At 61.6% G+C, this 20,086-nt stretch overlaps 1 protein-coding gene across 3 annotated transcripts in view; it reads left to right on the top strand.

The window, feature by feature from the left end:
• The window catches only part of SLC12A5 (solute carrier family 12 member 5), an 84,585-nt gene extending 64,794 nt beyond the window's left edge, over nt 1–19,791 (top strand). For 2 of the 3 annotated variants that reach the window (XM_074969882.1, XM_074969884.1), the window contains exons 16-26: nt 501–605; nt 1,848–2,016; nt 3,906–4,101; nt 5,344–5,513; nt 9,825–9,956; nt 10,249–10,356; nt 11,071–11,193; nt 11,515–11,702; nt 12,058–12,072; nt 12,779–12,912; nt 14,737–16,125. In XM_074969882.1, the coding sequence (XP_074825983.1) occupies nt 501–605; nt 1,848–2,016; nt 3,906–4,101; nt 5,344–5,513; nt 9,825–9,956; nt 10,249–10,356; nt 11,071–11,193; nt 11,515–11,702; nt 12,058–12,072; nt 12,779–12,912; nt 14,737–14,828 (1,432 nt within the window). In that variant the 3' untranslated portion in view covers nt 14,829–16,125. Of the gene's footprint in view, nt 1–500; nt 606–1,847; nt 2,017–3,905; nt 4,102–5,343; nt 5,514–9,824; nt 9,957–10,248; nt 10,357–11,070; nt 11,194–11,514; nt 11,703–12,057; nt 12,073–12,778; nt 12,913–14,736; nt 16,126–16,470 lie in introns of those variants that run through there. The other variant, XR_012641732.1, reaches the window with a different exon arrangement.
• The last annotated feature ends 295 nt before the right edge of the window (nt 19,792–20,086 follow it).

Below are 20,086 nucleotides of genomic sequence, written 5' to 3'. Positions count from 1 at the left end.
AGTGAAGTGTGAGATGGGGCGCGGGAGGGCAAGGCTTTGCCTAGCTCACAAGCCGCCACAGGCTCTTTCAGGCCGTTGGACTGTCCGAGCTTCAGTCAATCAGCAGCCACCCAGCTCCTCCACTGACTCTGGGCTCCAGCTCCCAGCGGGTCCCCGTTCTGCCCTCCCAGGGGCCTGGCGGTGCTGCTCTCCCGGCTCCCTATTCCCAGGGAGCAGGCCTGAGAGCCCCCCTGCTCCCTGCCTTTCCTGGTGCCTCCTCTAAGCCCAGCTGCCTCAGAGAGAGCTGGGGGCACCCTGGGGCAGGAAACTTGCGCTTCTAGTGCTCAGGGCCTTCCACTGGGGACTGTGGCCTGCACCCCCCATGCTGGGCCCTGCCAGGCCTGCCCCTTCGCAGCCTGCTCCAGGCCGCCCCGGCTGCCCTCAGAGGGGAGCTGACCCCCAGAGCATGGGCTGGCCTCCAATCCTACCAGGTGCTGAGTTCCCCTGTCCCTCCCCGGCAGAGCGGAGAAGGAGTGGGGCGATGGCATCCGAGGGCTCTCGCTCAGTGCGGCTCGCTACGCTCTGCTTCGGCTGGAGGAGGGTCCCCCACACACCAAGAACTGGAGGTGAGCGCGGGGCTGTCTCTAGCCAGTAACGGGGCGAAGAGCAAGGAGCGGGTGGTGGGCCGGACACAGCACCGGCACTCAGGAAGCTCCAGAGGAGAGCCCTGCCCCAAGAGCTCACATACTGGGACCTGGGCGGGGTCGGCGCTGCCTGGGACTGGGGGTTGGGGGGAAGGGGGTGCATAGTGTCACGGAGTCCCCGGGCGATGCTCTGGGACTGCTCCCTATTAACCCAGTCAGGACTCTGGGGAAGTCTCCTTTCTCTGAGCAGCCTGTCTGCAGGACACACAGCTCACACAGCTTCCACCTTCCTGGGTCTGACCTCGGAGCCTTCAGCCTCCTCTGCCCCTCCGTGCGCTTCCCACAGTGAGTCCGTCCAGGCGGGGTCCTGGGGAAGCCAGAGGGTCCTGCCCCCCAACTCCGCAGTCAGACGGGACTCTCAGCCAGCCAGTAAAACAGAAGTTTATTAGATGACAGGAACATGGTCTAACACAGAGCTTGTAGGTGCAGAGAACCGGACCCCTCAGCTGGGTCCATTTTGGGGGGCAGTGAGCCAGACAACCCCGTCTGCACTTCACTCCTCGTCCCCAGCCAGCCCCAAACTGACTCCCCCTCCAGCCCCCCCTCCTCTGGGCTTTGTTCCTTTCCCAGGCCAGGAGGTCACCTGATTCCTTTGTTCTCCAACCCTTTAGCTCTCACCTTGCAGGGGGGAAGGGCCCAGGCCATCAGTTGCCAGGAAACAGGGTGTCGGCCATTCTCTGGGTCCAGACCCCTGCACACACCTGCCCTCTAGGGCTCTGCAATGATCATACACCCTTATCCCACCCTTTAGATACTTAAGAACTGCATAGGGGAAACTGAGGCACCCCCACACTACTCAGAGGAAACATTAAGAACAGTCCCGCTTCGTCACACCCTGGCCCTTTGCTCTGCAACAATTACACCCCCTTATCCTACCACCTAGAGACTTAAGAAATGCCTAGGGGAAACTGAGGCACCACTACCGTATTCAGAGGAAACATTAAGAACAGTCCCACTTTGTCACAAATGGGGCAAAGGGTTTGAGCTCTGGGGTGCAGACGGCTGGGGCACCTGCTGCACATGCTGGGCTGTGCCCTAGGGTTGTGTGACGGGGGAGCATGGCAGGCACTGGATGGAGGGTCATTGATCCCCTGGGGCGGGTGTGGTATGGGATGTGGGGGCTTTGCATGGCCAGTGTTTAACCCCAGGGTGTTCCCTTCCCAGGCCTCAGCTGCTGGTTCTGGTCCGAGTGGATCAGGAGCAGAACGTGGTGCACCCGCAGCTCCTGTCTCTAACCTCGCAGCTCAAAGCCGGCAAGGGGCTGACAATTGTGGGCTCTGTGCTGGAAGGGACCTTCCTGGATAATCACCTGCAGGCCCAGCGGGCGGAGGAGGTGAGGGCAGCACCAGCAGTAACACCCCCGCCCCTGGTGCCACTTCCCTTCCTCAGTCACCGGCGCTCCCTCACCCGGCTACCCCCCCACCAAGGGCCTGCAGCCCATACAGGAGCTCCGTGCCAGGGTGTGGTGCCATGGGGCCTCTCCCCTGGCCTGGGAGCAGAGGGACACTTCCTGGCTGCGCACTCCCTCCCAGGGCCTCGCAAAGCTCCCAGATCCCCCTCCCCACACCTGCAGTAGCCTGGCCTGCCTCCACCCCCCACTTGGCACGACTGTCGGGTTTACCTGCTGCCATGGGCCGCAGCTGGCTCACAGCAGCTGGCACCGGACGGCCCCGGGGAACATGGCCCTGGGACCCTGGCATCCCCACTGGGCCAGGTCTCACTGTGATCCCAGCCTGCTGGGCCCGCTGGCAGGATGGTGCAGGGCACGCAGGGAAAGCTGGGATTAGAGCAGAGGGGGCAGATGTTTGGGAGCTGAGAGCTGCTGTGACGCAGGCCAACAGCCTCGGCTTCTGTCTCACTGACCTGTGCAGACAAGTCCATCACCAGAAAGCGGGAGAGGAGGGGGGATGTGCATGGGGAGGGGGGGAGGCTGGGAACAGAGTGTGGGGGGGGATGTGCTTGGAGGGGGGAGCTGGGGCGTAGAGTGTGGGGGTATCACGGAGTCCCCGGGAAACAGCCTCCTCTGCCCCTCCGTGCACTTCCCACAGCGAGTCTGCCCAGGCGGGGTCCTGGGGAAGCCAGAGGGTCCTGCACCCCAACTTCGCAGTCAGACGTGACTCTCAGCCAGCCAGTAAAACAGAAGGTTTATTAGACGACAGGAACATGGTCTAAAACAGAGCTTGTAGGTGCAGAGAACCGGACCCTTCAGCTGGGTCCATTTTGGGGGCAGTGAGCCAGACAACCACGTCTGCACTTCACTCCATGTCCCCAGTCAAACCCAAACTGAAACCCTCTCCAGCCCCCCCTCCCCTGGGCTTTGTCCCTTTCCCCGACCAGGAGGTCCCCTGATTCCTTTGTTCTCCAACCCTTTAGCTCTCACCTTGCAGGGGGGAAGGGCCCAGGCCATCAGTTGCCAGGAAACAGGGTGTCAGCCATTTATGTACCCTGGCCCTTTGCTCTGCAACAATTACACCCCCTTATCCCACTAGCTAGAGACGTAAGAAATGCATAAGGGAAACCTAGGCACCCCTACAGTATTCAGAAGAAACATTAAGAACAGCCCCACTTCGTCACAGGGGGGATGTGCTTGGAGGGGGGAGCTGGGGCGGAGAGTGTGGGGAGGGGATGTGCTCGGGGGGGGACAGCCGGGAGGCTTAGCAAATGGGGAGGGGATGTGCCCAGGGGCAGTGGCAGCATGAAATGCTGCTCTGTGCCCTGCTCGCTGGGTTGCCGGGGGAGTCCCCCTCGCCAGGCGCACCTGCGCATGGCTAGGCTTCCCCCTAATAGGATTAGGAGCTTGTAACCAAACAATTTCTCCTCTTGGTGACATGTTATAATTTTTGTGAGTAAATAATTCTAACTGCTGCCCTCCCTGCGCGTCGGGCCCTGGCACGGGGACGCCCCTCAGCTCTGCACAGAAAGTGTGGGCGGCACGCGCTAACTCAGCATGCTGCCTGGCAGTGCCAAGGCAGCGCCCCCATGCTCCTGGCTGACGGGGGGTTTGTGAGCTTTTGGCACGTGCCCCCGACCGAGCACGCTGCCCTCCTTCTGCCCACACCTCTGGCTGCCTCGCCCGCTGCCCAGGGCCATGGCTCCAGGGGACCCTGCTCATGGAGGGTTCTGGGTGCAGCTGGCATCTGGACAGCCCCGGGGTGCTGTGCCACGTGGAAGAGGCGCTGTTCTGCCGTTGCTAATTCCCCTCCCTGTCTCTCCCCGGGGCAGTCCCTGCGCCGCCTGATGGAAGCTGAGAAGGTGAAAGGCTTCTGCCAGGTCGTGATCTCGTCCAACCTGCGGGATGGCGTGTCCCACCTCATCCAGTCCAGTGGGCTCGGGGGGCTGCAGCACAACACGGTGCTGGTGGGGTGGCCACGCAACTGGCGGCAGAAGGACGATCATCAGACCTGGAGGAACTTCATTGGTATGAGCCAGCCTGGCAGCCCGTGACTCTGAGCAGGGTTCACGGATCTGGAGCTTGGGGGAGCAGGAGGGGAAGGGACAAACCAGCAGTGCCTGGTGCTGTGTAAACCCTCAATTAGCCCAGGAGGCTGTGGGTCAGGAGGGAGGGGCAGTGGGAAGGCTGGCCTAGCAGGGCTGTGGGTGGGGAAGGAGGGGCAGCGGCACGGCTGTGGGTCAGGAGGGAGGGGTTCTGGATCTGGTGCGGTTGCGTGGGCCAAAGCAGGAAGTGGGATGCTCTTGAGAACCAGCCCAGTCCTTGCTTCAGCTGCCGATGCAGAGGGTTACTGTGGGGGGGGGCCCTCCATCCCACGCTAAGAGCAGAGGGGTCAGCCTTGTTCTTGGGATCACTCCTGTGGCCACCAGCTGTGCTCCTGTGAGAACGCACTGGCTTGTTCCTCTCCCTGGGGACCCCGAGCCGCTCCGCCAATCTGGGCCCTGCTTTGCGTTGGGCCACTGCCACGCTGGGCTCTGTCCCAGCTCCCTCAACGTGCCGTGACAGCTACATCCCACTGGGATGGGAAGCTATTGACCAATGGGGGAGTGCGGGAGGCAGAACCTTCCTGGGGGGGGTCGTACCTGGCCTGTGGAACTCACTGCCACAAGAGAGAAGAGACTCCAGCCCTACCGCATCCAGAGCTCAATGCAGCACTCAGCTCTGAGACACAGGTTCCCTCAGAAAGGTCTGTGTGCATACACAGCCACGCAAACAGAGCTGCACACACGTGCACACATCCACAGACGCCCAAATGAGCAAAAGCAGAGCCACCCAGAAGCTCCCACGGGGTGGTGCCTGAAGCTGGGAGGAAGCGATGGATTGTGCATGCTAGGCATGATCACCCCGTCATGGGTCCTCACCTAGCCGCCAGGGATGCTCCTCATAGCGGGTGCATGGGGGCAAGGGAGCAGCTGGATGCAGCCCCAGCTGGCGCTGAGCAGCCCCAGCCTGGCCCAGGGCACAGCTGGCCTCTCCCCGTTGGAAGCAGGCCCCTCGGGGAAGTGCTGGGCACTGTGCAGAGGGGACAGAGGAGGAAGCCCAGAAGCCCCTGCCGTGCTCTGTGGGGATGCAGTGCTCTGGGCACGTGCCTGGCGCTCCTGGTGGGGGCAGGGAGGGCATCACACTGGTGGGTCAGCAGCCCCTCACGCTGCTGCGGGGGGGGCTGGTCTCTGCACTGCCCCTGCCCTAAGCTGCAGCCCTTCCCCACAGAGCTGGTGCGGGAGACCACGGCCGGCCACCTGGCCCTGCTGGTCACCAAGAATGTTGCCATGTTCCCGGGCAATCAAGAGCGGTTCTCTGAGGGCCACATTGATGTCTGGTGGATCGTCCATGATGGGGGGATGCTGATGCTGCTGCCCTTCCTGCTGCGGCACCATAAGGTACTGTGGAAGGTGGGCTTGGGCTGGAATCGGGGGGAGTGTCCCCCTTTGGCATGCCGGCTGGGCTGGGATCAGGGGTGTGTGTGTGCCAAGATCAGGGTTGGGGGTGGGCTGGTGTCACAGAGTCCCCGGGTGATGCTCTGGATCTGCTCCCCATGAAGCCAGGCAGGACTTTGGGGAAGTCTCCTTTCTGTGAGCAGCCTGTCTGCAGGACACACAGCTCACCCAGCTTCCACCTTCCTGGGTCTGACCTCGGAGCCTTCAGCCTCCTCTGCCCCTCCGTGCGCTTCCCACAGCAAGTCCGCTCAGGCGGGGCTCCTGGGGAAGCCAGAGGGTCCTGCCCCCCAACTCCGCAGTCAGACGTGACTCTCAGCCAGCCAGTAAAACAGAAGGTTTATTAGACGACAGGAACATGGTCTAACACAGAGCTTGTAGGTGCAGAGAACAGGACCCCTCAGCTGGGTCCATTTTGGGGGGCAGTGAGCCAGACAACCCCGTCTGCCCTTCACTCCATGTCCCAGCCAGCCCAAAACTGAAGCTCCCTCCAGCCCCTCCTCCTCTGGGCTTTGTCCTGATTCCTTTGTTCTCCAACCCTTTAGCTCTCACCTTGCAGCGGGGAAGGGCCCAGGCCATCAGTTGCAAGGAAACAGAGTGTCGGCCATTTATGTACCCTGGCCCTTTGCTCTGCAACAATTACACTCCCTTATCCCACCACCTAGAGACTTAAGAACTGCCTAGGGGAAACTGAGGCACCCCCACACTATTCAGAGGAAACATTAAGAACAGTCCCACTTCGTCACATGAGGTAATGCCCCCCACGTCCAACTTGTCTAGAATTTCATCTGGCCTCGGCATTGTTCACCTCCTTCCGCTGGGTGATGACCTTAAAGGGCCCGTCCCAGGCAGCTTGGAGCGTATTCTCCCCCGCGGGGCTGAGATCCATGAGCTCATTCCCTGTGATGCCATCGGAGCGGGCACATGCTGTGCAGTCAGACCAGCCCCCCCGCTTCCCCTGGGCCCTGGCTCGGTTCTCCCTGGCAAAGCTTTCCCAGCAGGACAGCACGTCCTCCACCACTGAGTCTCCACGGAGGGAGCCTTTCCCCTCCCCTCAGCCCAGCAGGGCCAGGGTCCCTCACTCTCCTCCCATACAGCAGTTAAAGGGGCGAACCCTGTAGATTCCTGGGGCATATCCCGATCAGTGAACAGCAGGGACGGTGAGTATTTGTCCCAGGCCTGCAGATGCCGTTCCATAAACATCCTCGGCATCATGGTCAGGGCCCCAGTACCCTGCCCACCAGCTGTTGGACTGAGGGGGATGTGCCGAGGCCCAGGTGGTCCAGGCCCCACATTTCCCCCACAAGCTCTGGAGCAGGGCTGACGTGACATTGTACCCTTTGTCTGTAAGGCCTTGCTGGGAACCCCGCTCTGCTGAAAATGGTCAGCAGAGCACATCTGCCCCGTGCCTGCCTCGATGGAGGACAGCCGCCGGCACTGTGGGATGGCGAAATCCACCACTACCAAACTACGTGTCTTCCACCTGGGTTGCCTTGCTAAGGGGCCCTACAATGTTTACAGCCACCCTCTGAAGACGTCCTGCCCGGAGGGTCTCAGGGCTGGGAGGGTTACCAGTTTTGGTTGGATGTATTCCTGGAGGTTTCATCACAGGACATAATCTTTAATTCCTGGAGATTCCAGGTCAATCCTGGAAGGCTGGCAACTCTAGGGCTGCTTTAGACTTAGCCAGGTCTCTCCCCACCCACTGACCGGGGTCACAGGCAGGCAGTAAAAGCTCCAACCAGACCATGTTCTGCGGCAGTCCTGACAGGGTGCTCTGGATCCCCTGATGTCCTGAGCGAAGGATGGTCTGAGCCAAGGACAACAGCCTGTGGCAGCACCTCTGGAGAGCCATCAGCTGCCTCCTGATGCCCCGAGGTTCAGTGTTCCCTGGGGACCCCGCTCTTGGTACAGGACTCCCTCTCACACAGGGATCTTCCCCTGCCGTCCTTCTCAAGAGGGTGACAGCGCTGTGGACAGCCAAGGCCCTACCATTCTGAAAGTCAGCTACTGGGCAAGGAGTGTGACCTGTCCATCCCCACTGGCTGGGATCTGAGTCCCAGCATCACTTGGCTGTGACTCAGTTTCCCCACCTGTGGACAGAGTCTCAGCCTTGCCCAACGAGCACATTCCCCCAAGCCACAGGCAGCAGCTTCCTAGCCCCATCGTTTGTGGTCAGGACTTGGGGGGAACTCTCTGGCTCTGAGAAGGGCCAGGACACTTGGGCAGCATCTGGCCAGTTGGGAAGATTTTCCCAACAGCAGCACTGCAGGGAGCTGATCCTGCTCCCCCACCCTTTTTGTGCCCCTCTTGGGCCTCCCCCTCTCAGGTAGATCCTTGCTACAGGCCCCTTGGCCAAGGGTCCAGACACCGCCCTCGTGATTACATATTCACTGGGCACAAACTGAGCCAGGTCTAGCACACTGGGCCATGCAAGAGTCACCGCAGACCCTTGTTCCAGTGTCCCTGGACCCATTTCCCAGCCTGCTGTACAGGGTTAATAGAGTGTTTGCTCAGCGCACACCCTATGAATGGGCTACCCCAGCGCAAGAGGGTTGAGAGCTGATGTTGCCCATTGCACCCGCACAGAGCCACAGGGAGACTGCCCCCCCAAGGCTTGGGGAACTGGCATTCCCCTGGGCTGGGCCTTCACCAAGATAATTCTTTGGTGGTCCCATTTAAAGCCCATTTCAGGAAGCCTCAGGCAGTACAGCCCCTGATGCTCTGTTTGCCGACGGATCTTACAACTCTGCCTCTTTGGGAATCCCTTTGGGGTGGTCTACCTGCATCGGCCGTCACTTCTGGTTTGAGTTTACTGAAATCCCATTTCTGGGGTGTCCCTGTGTGACCCCCTGTAAGTGACCCCCAACTTGGGCCAGTCACCCTTTGGCTCTGTCTCACAGCCAGGCCTACTAGGCACAAACTCATCGGCCAACCGGCCTGCGCCACGCAGATCCCTAGTCCGGTCTACTAGCCACATTTTCAGCATGTGGGGCCATGGCTCATGGAATTGCTCTAATTGTATAAACCTTTCCCTGTAGTAAAAACAACGAGGAGTTCTTGTGGCACCTTAGATACTAACAAATTTATTTGGGCGTAACCTTTCATGGACTAGAACCCACTTCCTCAGATGCACAGAGTGAAAAATACAGAAAGCAGTATAAATATTACAGCACATGAAAAGATGGGAGTTGCCTTACCAAGGTGGGGGGTCAGTGGTAACGAGTCTAATTCCTGAAGGACGATCCATTTGCTCGGGGAGGGAGTACCGGGGGAAGAGTAGAGCTGGTGCAAACTTGTGCCAGGCCCTGCGGTAGGGATCAACGCCCCCCCCCCCCCCATTGGTATCTAGGCGCCCTGCAGAACTGGCATCCCATGGTTCCTCCCCACGTACTACCCCAGTGTAGGACCTCACGCTCTGCCTCAGCTCCAGACCCAGGTCATGCTGTTGCTGTTGCTTTCCCTGCTCTCCCTCTTGTTCGCGCTGGTTCTCATAGTCGGCCAGTTTCTGCTGCGCCAGCGGAAGTGGTGTCACGCTCAGTGCCAGAGCTGGCGAACGGGGCCTCGGGGATGCCACTGCTGCCACTGTTGTCTTTGGCGTCTCTCAGACCCTGGCCTGGGGCTGGGCCCCAGTTCCTGTCCTGATCAGCATTCCCCAGCCCTGCAGTCAGCTGTGCCTCGTTTAACGCCCTCTCCTTGCTCTGCTCTAAGGGTGGTGGGGGCTACACCATTTTCTGGCTAGTTCCTTTGGCTAATCTTTTTATTGCTGCAAGTCATGGCTGGTGCGTTCAGTATCCCATTGTCTCTGCAGGTTTCCCATTGAGCTGGGTGGGTTCCAGGCAGTCCTCAATGACCCATTCATACCCCACCCCAGACAATAACAAGACCCCATGCTGCCCCAGGAGCAGCACTGTAACCCTCTCTACCCACTGGGGAGCAACGTCAAGGTGATCGTACAAGGGGCCCATAGACAGTTCATAGCGATATTACAGACAATTACACACATACCCTTTGGTGGGCCGGCCAGGCTGGGACCGGGGGCTGGTTCCTCCCTGTGGTGGGCCGGCCAGGCTGGGACCGGGGGCTGGTTCCTCCCTGTGGTGGGCTGGCCAGGCTAGGACTGGGGGCCGGCTCCTCCCTCTGGTGAGCGGACCGGGCTGAGATCGGAGGCCGGTTCCCTGCTTTGGTGGGCCGGCCAGGCTGGGATTGGGAGGGTTCCATGCAGGGCAGGCTGACAGCGGTCCGTCTCCCCGGCAGGTTTGGCGTAAATGTAAGATGCGCATCTTCACGGTGGCGCAGATGGACGATAACAGCATCCAGATGAAGAAGGACCTGACGACATTCCTGTACCACCTGCGCATCACGGCCGAGGTGGAGGTGGTGGAGATGGTGAGAGCCCTCGCGCAGCCCAGCCCCTCCCTGGCCCGGCCCCCTGGCCTTGTGGCTGGCCGCTGGCTTGTGTGTAGTCGCTGCCCTGAGAGGTGGGTGCGGAACTGCCCATGCCCAGCACTGGCATGGGGTCCCCAAAGGGCTGCAGGGGAAGGGCCGGCCAGGTGTTTCTGGGGGAATGGGGGGCACTTGCCCATGTGCCTGGTGTTCCAGGGCTGTGCCTCAGGCTGAGCTGGGGGGGCTGCGTGTGCCGAGCTCCCTCCCTGGGTGATGGCACGTCGTGTCCCTGCAGCATGAGAGCGACATCTCGGCCTACACCTACGAGAAGACCCTGGTGATGGAACAGCGTTCGCAGATCCTCAAGCAGATGCACCTCACCAAGACTGAGCGGGAGCGAGAGGTAACTGGGCTCCCTGGGTGAGGCCTCTGCCCAGGGCAGGCTGCCCCCCCAAAACACTGGGGCCTGCACCCCCACGGGGCAGCAGCTCTGCCGTGCCACCTGGGCCCTTTAAGCCATGGGGAGCTGCTAGTAACTGTGGTGCAGGCTTCCAGCAGCGACCCCCTCCCCCCCCCCCCCCGGCCAGTCCTGAGCTCCCCCCAGCAGTGACCTTCCCCGGCCAGTCCTGAGACCCCCGAGCAGTGACCCCCCCCGGGTCAGTCCTGAGCGCCCCCCATCAGTGACCCCCCCCGGGCCAGTCCTGAGCGCCCCCCCAGCAGTGACCTTCCCCGGCCAGTCCTGAGCTCCCCCCAACAGTGACCCCCACCCAGCCAGCCCTGAGCTCCCCCCAGCAGTGACCCCCTGCAGCCAGCCTTGTGCTCCCCTCAGCAGTGACCCCCCGGCCAGACCTGAGCTCCTCAGCAGTGACCCCCTGCCCCACCAAACCAGACCTGAACTCTTTTCCCTCTGGCCAGCCTTGAGCTGCCCTCGGCTGTGCCCCCACAGTGACCCCCATCACCGGGTGGGGCAGGAACTGAGTAGCTCAAGTGGGCTCTGTGCTGAGCCCGCTCCCCACTGAGATCCCAGCTGGATGCACCCTGCAGGGACCCCTGGTGTCTGGCCTGTGGCAAGCTGGGTTTGCACAATGAGCTCCCATCTCCATCCCTTCCCACGCAGATCCAGAGCATCACGGACGAGTCCCGTGGCTCCATCCGGCGCAAGAACCCTGCCAACACCCGGCTGCGGCTGAGCGTCCCAGAGGAGCAGGTGGGCGACAGTGAGGAGAAGCCGGAGGAGGAGGTAAGGCTGCATATGCTGGGGGGCCAAGCCCCACAGGTTGGGGAGCTGGGGGGCTGATGCTGCAGAACTGGGGGGAGCAAGCACCTGAAAGGGGGTCAAGTGCTGGGGCATCAGGGGGCACTATGGAGGCAGTGAACAGCAGGGTGGGGCTGAGTACTGCAGGGTCGGGGCTGGCAGGGCCAAGTGCTGCAGGGTGAGGGGTCTGGGGCTGGCAGGGCCAAGTGACATGGGCCTGGGGCACCAGGGGTGAGGCAGGATGGGGGGCTGGGAAGACCCCTCCCGGCCTGCTTCCCTGCTCGCTCTCACCCATTCCCTCTGCAGGTGCAACTCATCCACGATAAGAATGCCACGGCCTTCTCCAGCAGGCCCCAGTCGCCCGGTGATGAGGTGGAGACAGCCCCTGAGAAGGTGCATCTCACCTGGACCAAGGAAAAGTCTGTTGCGGAGAAGAACAAGAGCAAGAGCCCCGTCAGCCCAGAAAGCATCAAGGACTTCTTCAACATGAAGCCGTAAGTTGGCCCTGGGGTGGCCCCCGGCCCCCTGCACTGCACCCCCTGTTAGACACTGGTCCCCAGCCGAGCCAGGCAGCCTGCTCAGCGGGCCTGTCCCAGGCAGCGTTGGCCTGGGCCTGCCTGTGTCCGTGCTGGAGCCGAGCCAGGGAGCTGGTGCACGGAGGCCGGGGAGCTCCTGGCAGGTCTGGGCTGCGCAGGGCGGATGGGGAGCCCGTGGAGACCAGCACAGCGCTGTGCCCAAGGTGGCAGAAGTGGGAGCTGAGCAGTGAACGGGAGCTGGTGCTCCAGGGGGTGGGGCGAGGCAGGAAGGTGCTGACGAGCTCTCTCTCTCTTTCCCCCGTGCTGCCGGCAGGGAGTGGGAGAACCTGTAAGTCTGAGTTGTGTGTGTGTGTCCCGTGTCCCGGCGCGGAGGGGAGCAGGAGGGGGCTGCGGGATCCTGCCACTCCAGTGCCAAGTCTGCGCCCCACATCGCCCCCTGCTGGGGATCCTCACCTGCCCCACACATCACGCCCTGCTCGGGGCCTTCGCCTGCCCCACACATCACCCCCTGCTGGGGGCCTTCGCCTGCCCCACAAACCTCCCCTTGCCACAGGGCTCTCACCTGCCCCACATACCACCCCCTGCTGGGGGGGGCCTCGCCTGCCCCACACAGCACCTCCTGCCAGCAGGGGGAAGAGACTGAACCTGCCTGGCTGAGCCTGGTCAGAGCCCCAGGACTGGCTAGTGCCCCAGGCTTGCCCCATGGGCAGGGGCAGCAAGGGCCAGCGCTGCCTCGGGCACCTCTTGAGAAGTGCAGGAGTTGCTTGTTCTTGGCAGATCTCCTTCCTGGGTCTGAGACAGCTGTGTGGGCGGGGCTTTCTGTGCCCCTCCCCCATCTGAGACAGCTGTGTGGGCGGGGCTTTGTGTGCCCCTCCCCCATCTGACACAGCTGTGTGGGCGGGGCTTTGTGTGCCCCTCCCCCATCTGACACAGCTGTGTGGGCGGGGCTTTCTGTGCCCCCTACACCACCACCAGCTCTAAGGGTCTGGGGCCCTGCCCTGCCCCCTGAGCCTGCCCGCCTGTTTCTCCTCCAGGAACCAGTCCAATGTGCGGAGGATGCACACAGCCGTCAAGCTTAACGAGGTCATTGTCAAGAAGTCGCAGAACGCCAAGCTGGTCCTGCTGAACATGCCAGGCCCACCCCGCAACCGGAAGGGGGATGAGAACTGTATCCTTTGCTGGCTGCTGGCAGCTGCAAACCCAGCCACGTGGCCAGGCCACTGTCTGCGGCACGTAAGTGTCTGTGGGCTGGAAGGCCCTGGCTGGGACAGGTCCTGCCCTGTAGGTCCCCTGCCAGAGGGCCCCGTGTTCCTGCCGTGGGTGTTGCTGGCTCTGGGCTGTGGGACCCTAAGGCCCTGGCTGAGTGCGGCTGAAGGGGGAGCCCAGGCCTGGTGGGCAGGGGATGCTAGGGATGTGGGGCTGCCCCAGTGGCACCTCCCTGCCCTGCCCGATGCCTCCTCACACCCGCCAGCAGCTGGGGTAGCGCCATCAAACCATGGCAGTAGCTGCCCACTCCCACCGCTTGGCAGCTTCTCCCACCCTCCCCAACCCCAGCCTCGCTAGACTGGTGAGACAGGCTGGGCCAGGGGGCTGTGGCTGGGCCCAGCCGGCCCCTGCCGACATTGGAAACACCCACCCCTGGGCATTTCAGCCAGGAGCACCACGCCCTGTGCTGGGAAGAGCAGCGCCATGTGCCAGCCAGGAACAGACTGCAGCCCTACTGCTGGGAGCCGGGGGCTAGGCTCTGGGCTGGTGTGGGGCAGGGCCCAGGTGCTCGATATGGAGCCGCGCCCGTGTTCTGGCTGGCTGGCAGAGCCACACACAGATAGCGGGGGGCGGGCCCACAGTGACAGCCACACACACAGCCGGGGGGGCAGGCCCACAGTGACACAAACACACACACACAGCCGGGGGTGCACCCACAGCGAGACAGACACACACACACACACACACACACACAGAGCCGGGGGTGCGCCCACAGCCCCCCCCCCCCCCCAGAGCCGGGGGCAGGCCCACAGTGAGACACACACACACAGAGCCGGGGGTGCGCCCACAGTGACACACACACACACACACAGCCGGGGGTGCACCCACAGCGAGACACACACACACACACACACACACACAGCCGGGGGTGCGCCCACAGTCCCCCCCCCCAGAGCCGGGGGCAGGCCCACAGCGAGACACACACACACAGAGCCGGGGCTGCGCCCACAGTGACACACACACACACACACAGCCGGGGGTGCGCCCACAGCCCCCCTCCCCCCCCCACAGAGCCGGGGGCAGGCCCACAGCGAGACACACACACACACACAGCCAGGGCTGCGCCCACAGTGACACACACACACACACCCACACGGAGCCGGGGGCAGGCCCACAGCGAGACACACACACACAGAGCCGGGGCTGCGCCCACAGTGACACCCACACCCACACCCACACGGAGCCGGGGGCAAGCCCACAGCGAGACAGACAGACAGACACACACACGCACGCACACACACGGAGCCGGGGGTGCATGCACCTCCCCCCCATCAGTTTCGAGCAGCCCCGGCTCCAGCCGCCCCCGGCTGCCCCAGTCCCTGCCCGCCCCCCCCGCCCCCCGGCGGGCCCAGTGCGGCCTCGCTGATTGGTGGAGGCCTGTGAAAGCGGCGCTAACTCAGCCAATCAGTGGCCCAGGGGCCCGGGCAGGGCAGGTGCTCTGCCGGCCTGGGGGGTGGTCACGCAGGCAGCCCCCGCCGCCCCGTGCGCGACGCTCCGGCTGCGGCGCCCTCCCGTGCCAGGGTCGGGCAGGTCCCGAGGGGCGGGGCGCGCCGGCCCCGGGCATTAGCCCAGGGCTTCCCGGAGCCTGGGGCTCCGGCCCCTCGGCGGCCCGGCCAAGCCAGCCTGGCAGGCCCTGTGCCTGCCCCGACGCCTCGGCCTCTGGCGGGCCCAGCGACGGTGCCCGAAGCGGGGTCCGGTTTCCGCCTTGACAGCCCCGCCCCTGCAGACATGGAGTTCCTGGAGGTGCTGACGGAGCACCTGGACCGGGTCATGCTGGTGCGCGGAGGGGGCCGGGAAGTCATCACCATCTACTCCTGAAACACCGACTGCTGGGCTGAAGTTATTTTGCACCCGGAGAGACCCCCCCACCGACCTCTTTGCACCTGGCTCCTGGGGGGCAGGAGGGCGGTTCCGCTTGTGCTTGGTGCTCAGAAACTTTGCCATGCCCCCACTCGCTCCATTCGAACTGCAGCCCCAGAGGTTCCAGGAGCGACCAGCACCAGCGCCGCTGTTCCTCATCGCGCCAGCACAGCCCTGCGGTGGCTGTTGATATATAAATAGAGACAGGAGCCCTGAGCCCGAGCCCCAGGGCCTGGAGCATTGCCACCGCCACTGGCCTCCGTGCGGGGCAGGAAGCGGGGCTGGCCAGGCTCTCAGTCAGTGCTTCCTTGGAGCCCCCGGAGGGCTGGCGTGGGTGCATTGGCCCCTCGGGTCTAGGCTCTCTACCCCTCGCTCTGCTACATTAGGACACACTGAGGTTTGAGGGACACGTCTGCTGCCCTGCCCCGCCTGCTGACGTGTCCTTTGGAGCCTGTGCGCCTGGGCCAGGCCACCGCATGCTCGCCTCGCCAGCCGCGCCTCACCCCACCGCTCACATGTGCCCTGCAGTGCCAGCCACAGGCCCCTCGCCAAGGCAGGCTCAGCCCGCTGCCGGACCCTGGGAACCACAGCCACGTTCTGCGGCCCCCTGGCGCTGGTTTGGACAGACGAGTGCTGCGCAGGGAAGAGGCAGGTCCTGCAGCATGTCGGCGCGAAGGACAGCGCCACGCTGCCCTTGTCGTGAGGCCACCTGGATCTGCCGGCTGGGTGAGAGGGGCCTGGCAGGGGCTGCCTCCCGGTGCGGGAGGGGGGTAGTGGGGACATGGACTTCAAGTTTTTCTCCTTCACCCCACCCCCCCGCTCAGCACAGGTGCACACGGCTGCACCACCCCGACTCACCTGCTCCAGGGTGTGGTCTGGTTCCATCCCTGCTGCAGGGCCTGGGCACTGCCGGGCTGGGGCGGCGCGCTCGCTGCATGCTGCCCACACGCGCCGCGCAGCCCTGGGAATGCAGGGGCGCGCGTCTGGCCGAGGCCCTGCACGGCCACGCTGCCCAGCAGCTCCTGGCGGGAGGCCTGCGGCCTGTGTCCCTCCCCCCCCATGCATGAAGAGCTGGAATGCAGCCTCCCTGCGCCCCTGCTGCAGCCTTGTGCCCCCTGCGTCCCCTCCCCCACGGCAACCGCCTCAAGGCCATCTAGCTGCTTCAGGGGCTGCTGGGTGAAGACCGCAGGCATTGAAAGTTTATAAATATGCAAATCAGCTCAATCCCCCCCCGCCCAACCCCGGCCCACCCCCGTACCAGCAGCAGGGCACTGACACTCCGCATCTGGGATGCAGCCTCCCCAGGTCACATGGGCCCATGAGCAGCTCTGCAAGGAGCCCGGCTGCACCCGCGCACATGGCTGTGGGCTTGTTTGGACACGTCAAACCTTGGTCCCAGCCCCCCCCGACCCCCCTCAGCATCTCTCACTTTACTGAGAAACTGGGGTGCTTTTAACCAATGTGAATAGTTCTAGGAACCGCAGTGGGCGTGGAGGCCGGGAGGGCAGAGGGCTCGCCCAGCCCGGGCGCCTGCCCAGCTGTATATAATGTACATAATATTGTATGTGTATTTTTAAAGTGATCATATTTATGTTCATAGGCCCAGATGAAGAATAGAGAGAGAGATCTAGCTCTATGCTGAGAGATGCAAGGAGTCGCTAGCGCCAGTGAATTCTGGCTCCGGCTTTTAGACTCCGTCTGGGGCCCAGGCCCATGGGCTCCAAGGTTTTGCTGAGGCTGCTCCCTCTGGAGAGGGCAGCTTTTCCTTGTCGCTCACGTGCAGGGGTGAAGGCTGCAGCGTCCCTGGCCTATGGCACGTCCCGGGGGGAGGGCCAGCTCGTGGGGTCATTCTCTTTGAATTTTGCTGCTTAGTCTTTTCAGGGAAAAGAAGTTACAGAATTTTCTGAACTTGCTTCACAGCAGACTTGAGCTTCCAATTTGAGTGCAGCCTGCTCCGGCGGGCCCTCTCCCCAAGCCGAGAGGGAGCAGCTTTACCACTCAGACGTGTGGCCCAGAGCTGATCCCAGCCCCACCTCTTCTTAGCCTCCATAAACTCCACCCGTTGCAGCGCTGGGAATGGGCCCGGGCAGATCACCACTGGGGCAGCCCTGTGCCTTCTGCAGGTGGGAGATGGCAGTTCAGAGGCCCATGGCTTGATGCAAGTAAGGGCTAACGGCCACAGCTGACATGTCTCGTACAATGAATCCCCTTGGAGAAGGCAGCTGGGCCCCTTCTCACAGGCAGCGCTGGCTCCCCATAGCCCCCCTTCCTTTCCTCTCACGCTGCCCTTGCTCATTGCTCTCTAGGGAAGAGCATCCAGTGCCCAGCAGCTGCTCCCACAGAGGTGCCAGCCCTCAACTTCCTTCCCACTGAAGCTGCGACAGAGGGAACAAGGTCTTCTGTAGGCACCTGCCCTAAACCCTCCTCCAGTGGGCCCTTGGCATCACCCCCGTTCCAGCCCCAGCACTGGCCCCGTGGGGAATGAGGGGAGGGCAGTGGAGCAGGAAGCAATTCTCCACTTAGTGATGCTGACCTGGCTGAAGCTCCCTGCTCACAATCCCGCATCTGCTCACCTAGGCCAGGCTTTGGTGATGGCCCCAGCCCTCGCTGCATTTGTTGCTATGCCCCTTGAGCCCTGGCTCCCTCAAAGCGCCACCCCCCAGCAGCAGCTCAGGCACAACCCCAGTCATGACCAGACTGCTTGGAAAAATGCAGCTCTGCGTATGGCAGCATTATTCGGTGCAGCAGCTCCGGCTTCAAACCCTGGCAAGGGATGGGTGCCTGCTGCTGCGGCCACACGCTGCTAATGGGGAATCGATGCCAAGGTGAAGCTGAGCTATTCCCAGAGCAAGAGCACTGAGCCCAACTCCCGGCTGGAAGTCAGCGATGCAGGGGCCCAGCCCGACACTGGACAATTAACGGCCAGCAACTCTGCTGAGCACAGAGCAGCTCTGCTGAGTGCCTCGGCCCCAAGAACACTTTTAGATGAACAGGCAGGTGTCTGCTTGGAGGAAGGTTTCCTTACGCTTGGGTCAGGGGCTGATGGAGGGCCAGCCACACAGCAAGAGCTAGGGCTGGTTAGTGGCTGCTGTGAGAAGACCCCATCAGCCAGACACTCCCCATGGCTTGGCTTTCACACCATTCAGTAGCAGCAAGGTTCCTAAGAGCACAGACTGATCCCAGAGCTGGAAGTCGTAGATCTTACTTGCAAAACTCTCCTTTGGCTTTTGCTACTGCCTGCAGGCCTCAAAGCTGCCCCGACCTGCTCCTGCTGCCTTCCTCTCCTTTCCTGTCCCCAGTGCTGTCCCCCTCCCTCAGTGCAGATGCCCTTCAATCCTGACTCTTTCCCTGTAATCAGGACTTAACAGTTCTTGTCTCATGATTCCTCTAGTGCGAACCACCTGCAGCATCGAGCTCATCCTTGGGCACGTATCACACCCTGCCCCCATCACTGATCCCTGCTCTGCTACCTGCACTCCCTCGTGGCAGTGGAAACCCTAGTGCAGACAGGTGCCGGCACCCTTTTAAGCAAAGCATCCATTAGACCAGCTCAGAGCAGGGCTACAGCCACTGCTCAAAACAGCAATGGCAGCCAGGGCCCTCTCCCTCCCTCATCCTGGAAAGCCAGGACTCCAACAGTGCTGGGGGGTAGTACTCAACCCCTCTTGGCAAGTTACCACACTGAGACAGTGAAAGGCAAAGGAGCCCCCTTCCCCCGCTCTAGCTCAGCAAGACCAGCGCTACAGCTCTGAACACACATGTGCATTGTTGCCTCTCAGAACCACTGCCTGGCCAAACTCCTTGGGGGCAAGCAGAGGGTGATGGTTTCCACAGCAAATCCCCCATGCCTGGGGCTGGAGGGGGCCAGTTTTAGCAGACAGCACTGCATGTTAGTTTACAAACCCAGCTCTGCCCCGGCACGTTTGGCCTCTGTGCGTGTGCAGCTCCCTCTGGAGCACCCTTCCACTGTTCCGTCTTGGGAAAGACACAGTGTCCTGTGGTAGAAACCTGAGTCTCTTTCTGGCACATGTGGAGACAGTTCAGGGTTTTCAGAGCAGGCAGGAAGGTCTTGACCCATGAGGCTTGTTTTACAGAGAGCCCTTGTATGCAGCTGCAAGGATGAGCACAGCCCCTCCACCTCCATCAGAGCAGAGCAGGCTCTCTGTGCAAGGCTCGGGCCCCTGCTCAGGGAACTACTCTAGCCAGAGCAGAGGAAAACTCATTAGTTCCTCAGAAGTTAAAATGGGGGCAACCTCCATTCCCCAGCCCCCTTCCAGCTGTTCACTACCTGGCCTCCCAGTGCAAGCTGGTGGGTTATGCGCAGTCCAGGTATTCCCTGATACAGGTTACAAACCATTTGAGAGCATGTTTACAGATGTAGGCAGAGGCTGCACTGGGCAACGGTGTTCATAGTCACCTGAACAGCAGGAAGGATGGATACTGCTTAGGGTACAACAGTTGCACTATAAGAGTCAAGACTCTCCGCTGCATGGCAGCACTGACACAGCGCAGTGGAAGGATCCAGAGGTCTGAGGTTTTGTTGGTTGCAAAACACTTTTCTGTGCTACATGTGCAATATATTTGTTATGAATGTTACCACAACAAAGTCAATTCATTAAATAAACTTTATAGTCACTGTACCTAGATGTTTTACATCCATTCCAATGACTTTTATTCTGAGTGCAATATTTCAATAGACATGTAGTGACCTAGTATGCTTTGTGTTTTAAAGAATCTGTGTGCAGAGCAATGCAAAGACGTTTAAACGATGTAAATAAAATAGGTTGCAAACCAAAAGAAGAGGAATAGGCTTGCATTTAATTTCTATGCGAGTGTTTCAGTATTCTGTATTGGGCCGCCTCAATATCACCCCCCTGTGTTCGCTGTGGATATTAACAGAGGAGTGGCTCCTCACTTGTTGAATGCTCCTGTTAATGCTTTACAGCTTTTATTGTATTAATTTTTTAGACTCCTGTCTGCACAAAATGCAATAAAGTGATTTGACTGCACCCTTCACCGCGTGCGGTGGGGAATTTTCACTCGTTTTTGGAGGCTGCAGCGCATGACCAACGCTTCACTAGTTTCCACGGGGGCTGCTGCATGCCTGGTAGCAGGAACCAGAGGGGCTCGCAGGAATAGCGGCCTGGAGAGAGAACTTTGGGACATTTGAAATGACCCTCACTGATACCACTAGCCTCCCCCTTCTCCCTCACATG

Source organism: Natator depressus, chromosome 13, assembly GCF_965152275.1.
Source record: "Natator depressus isolate rNatDep1 chromosome 13, rNatDep2.hap1, whole genome shotgun sequence".
Lineage (NCBI taxonomy): Eukaryota > Metazoa > Chordata > Testudines > Cheloniidae > Natator > Natator depressus.
The sequence above is the reverse complement of the archived record's forward strand: the minus strand, read 5'-3'. Positions and strand labels throughout refer to the sequence as shown.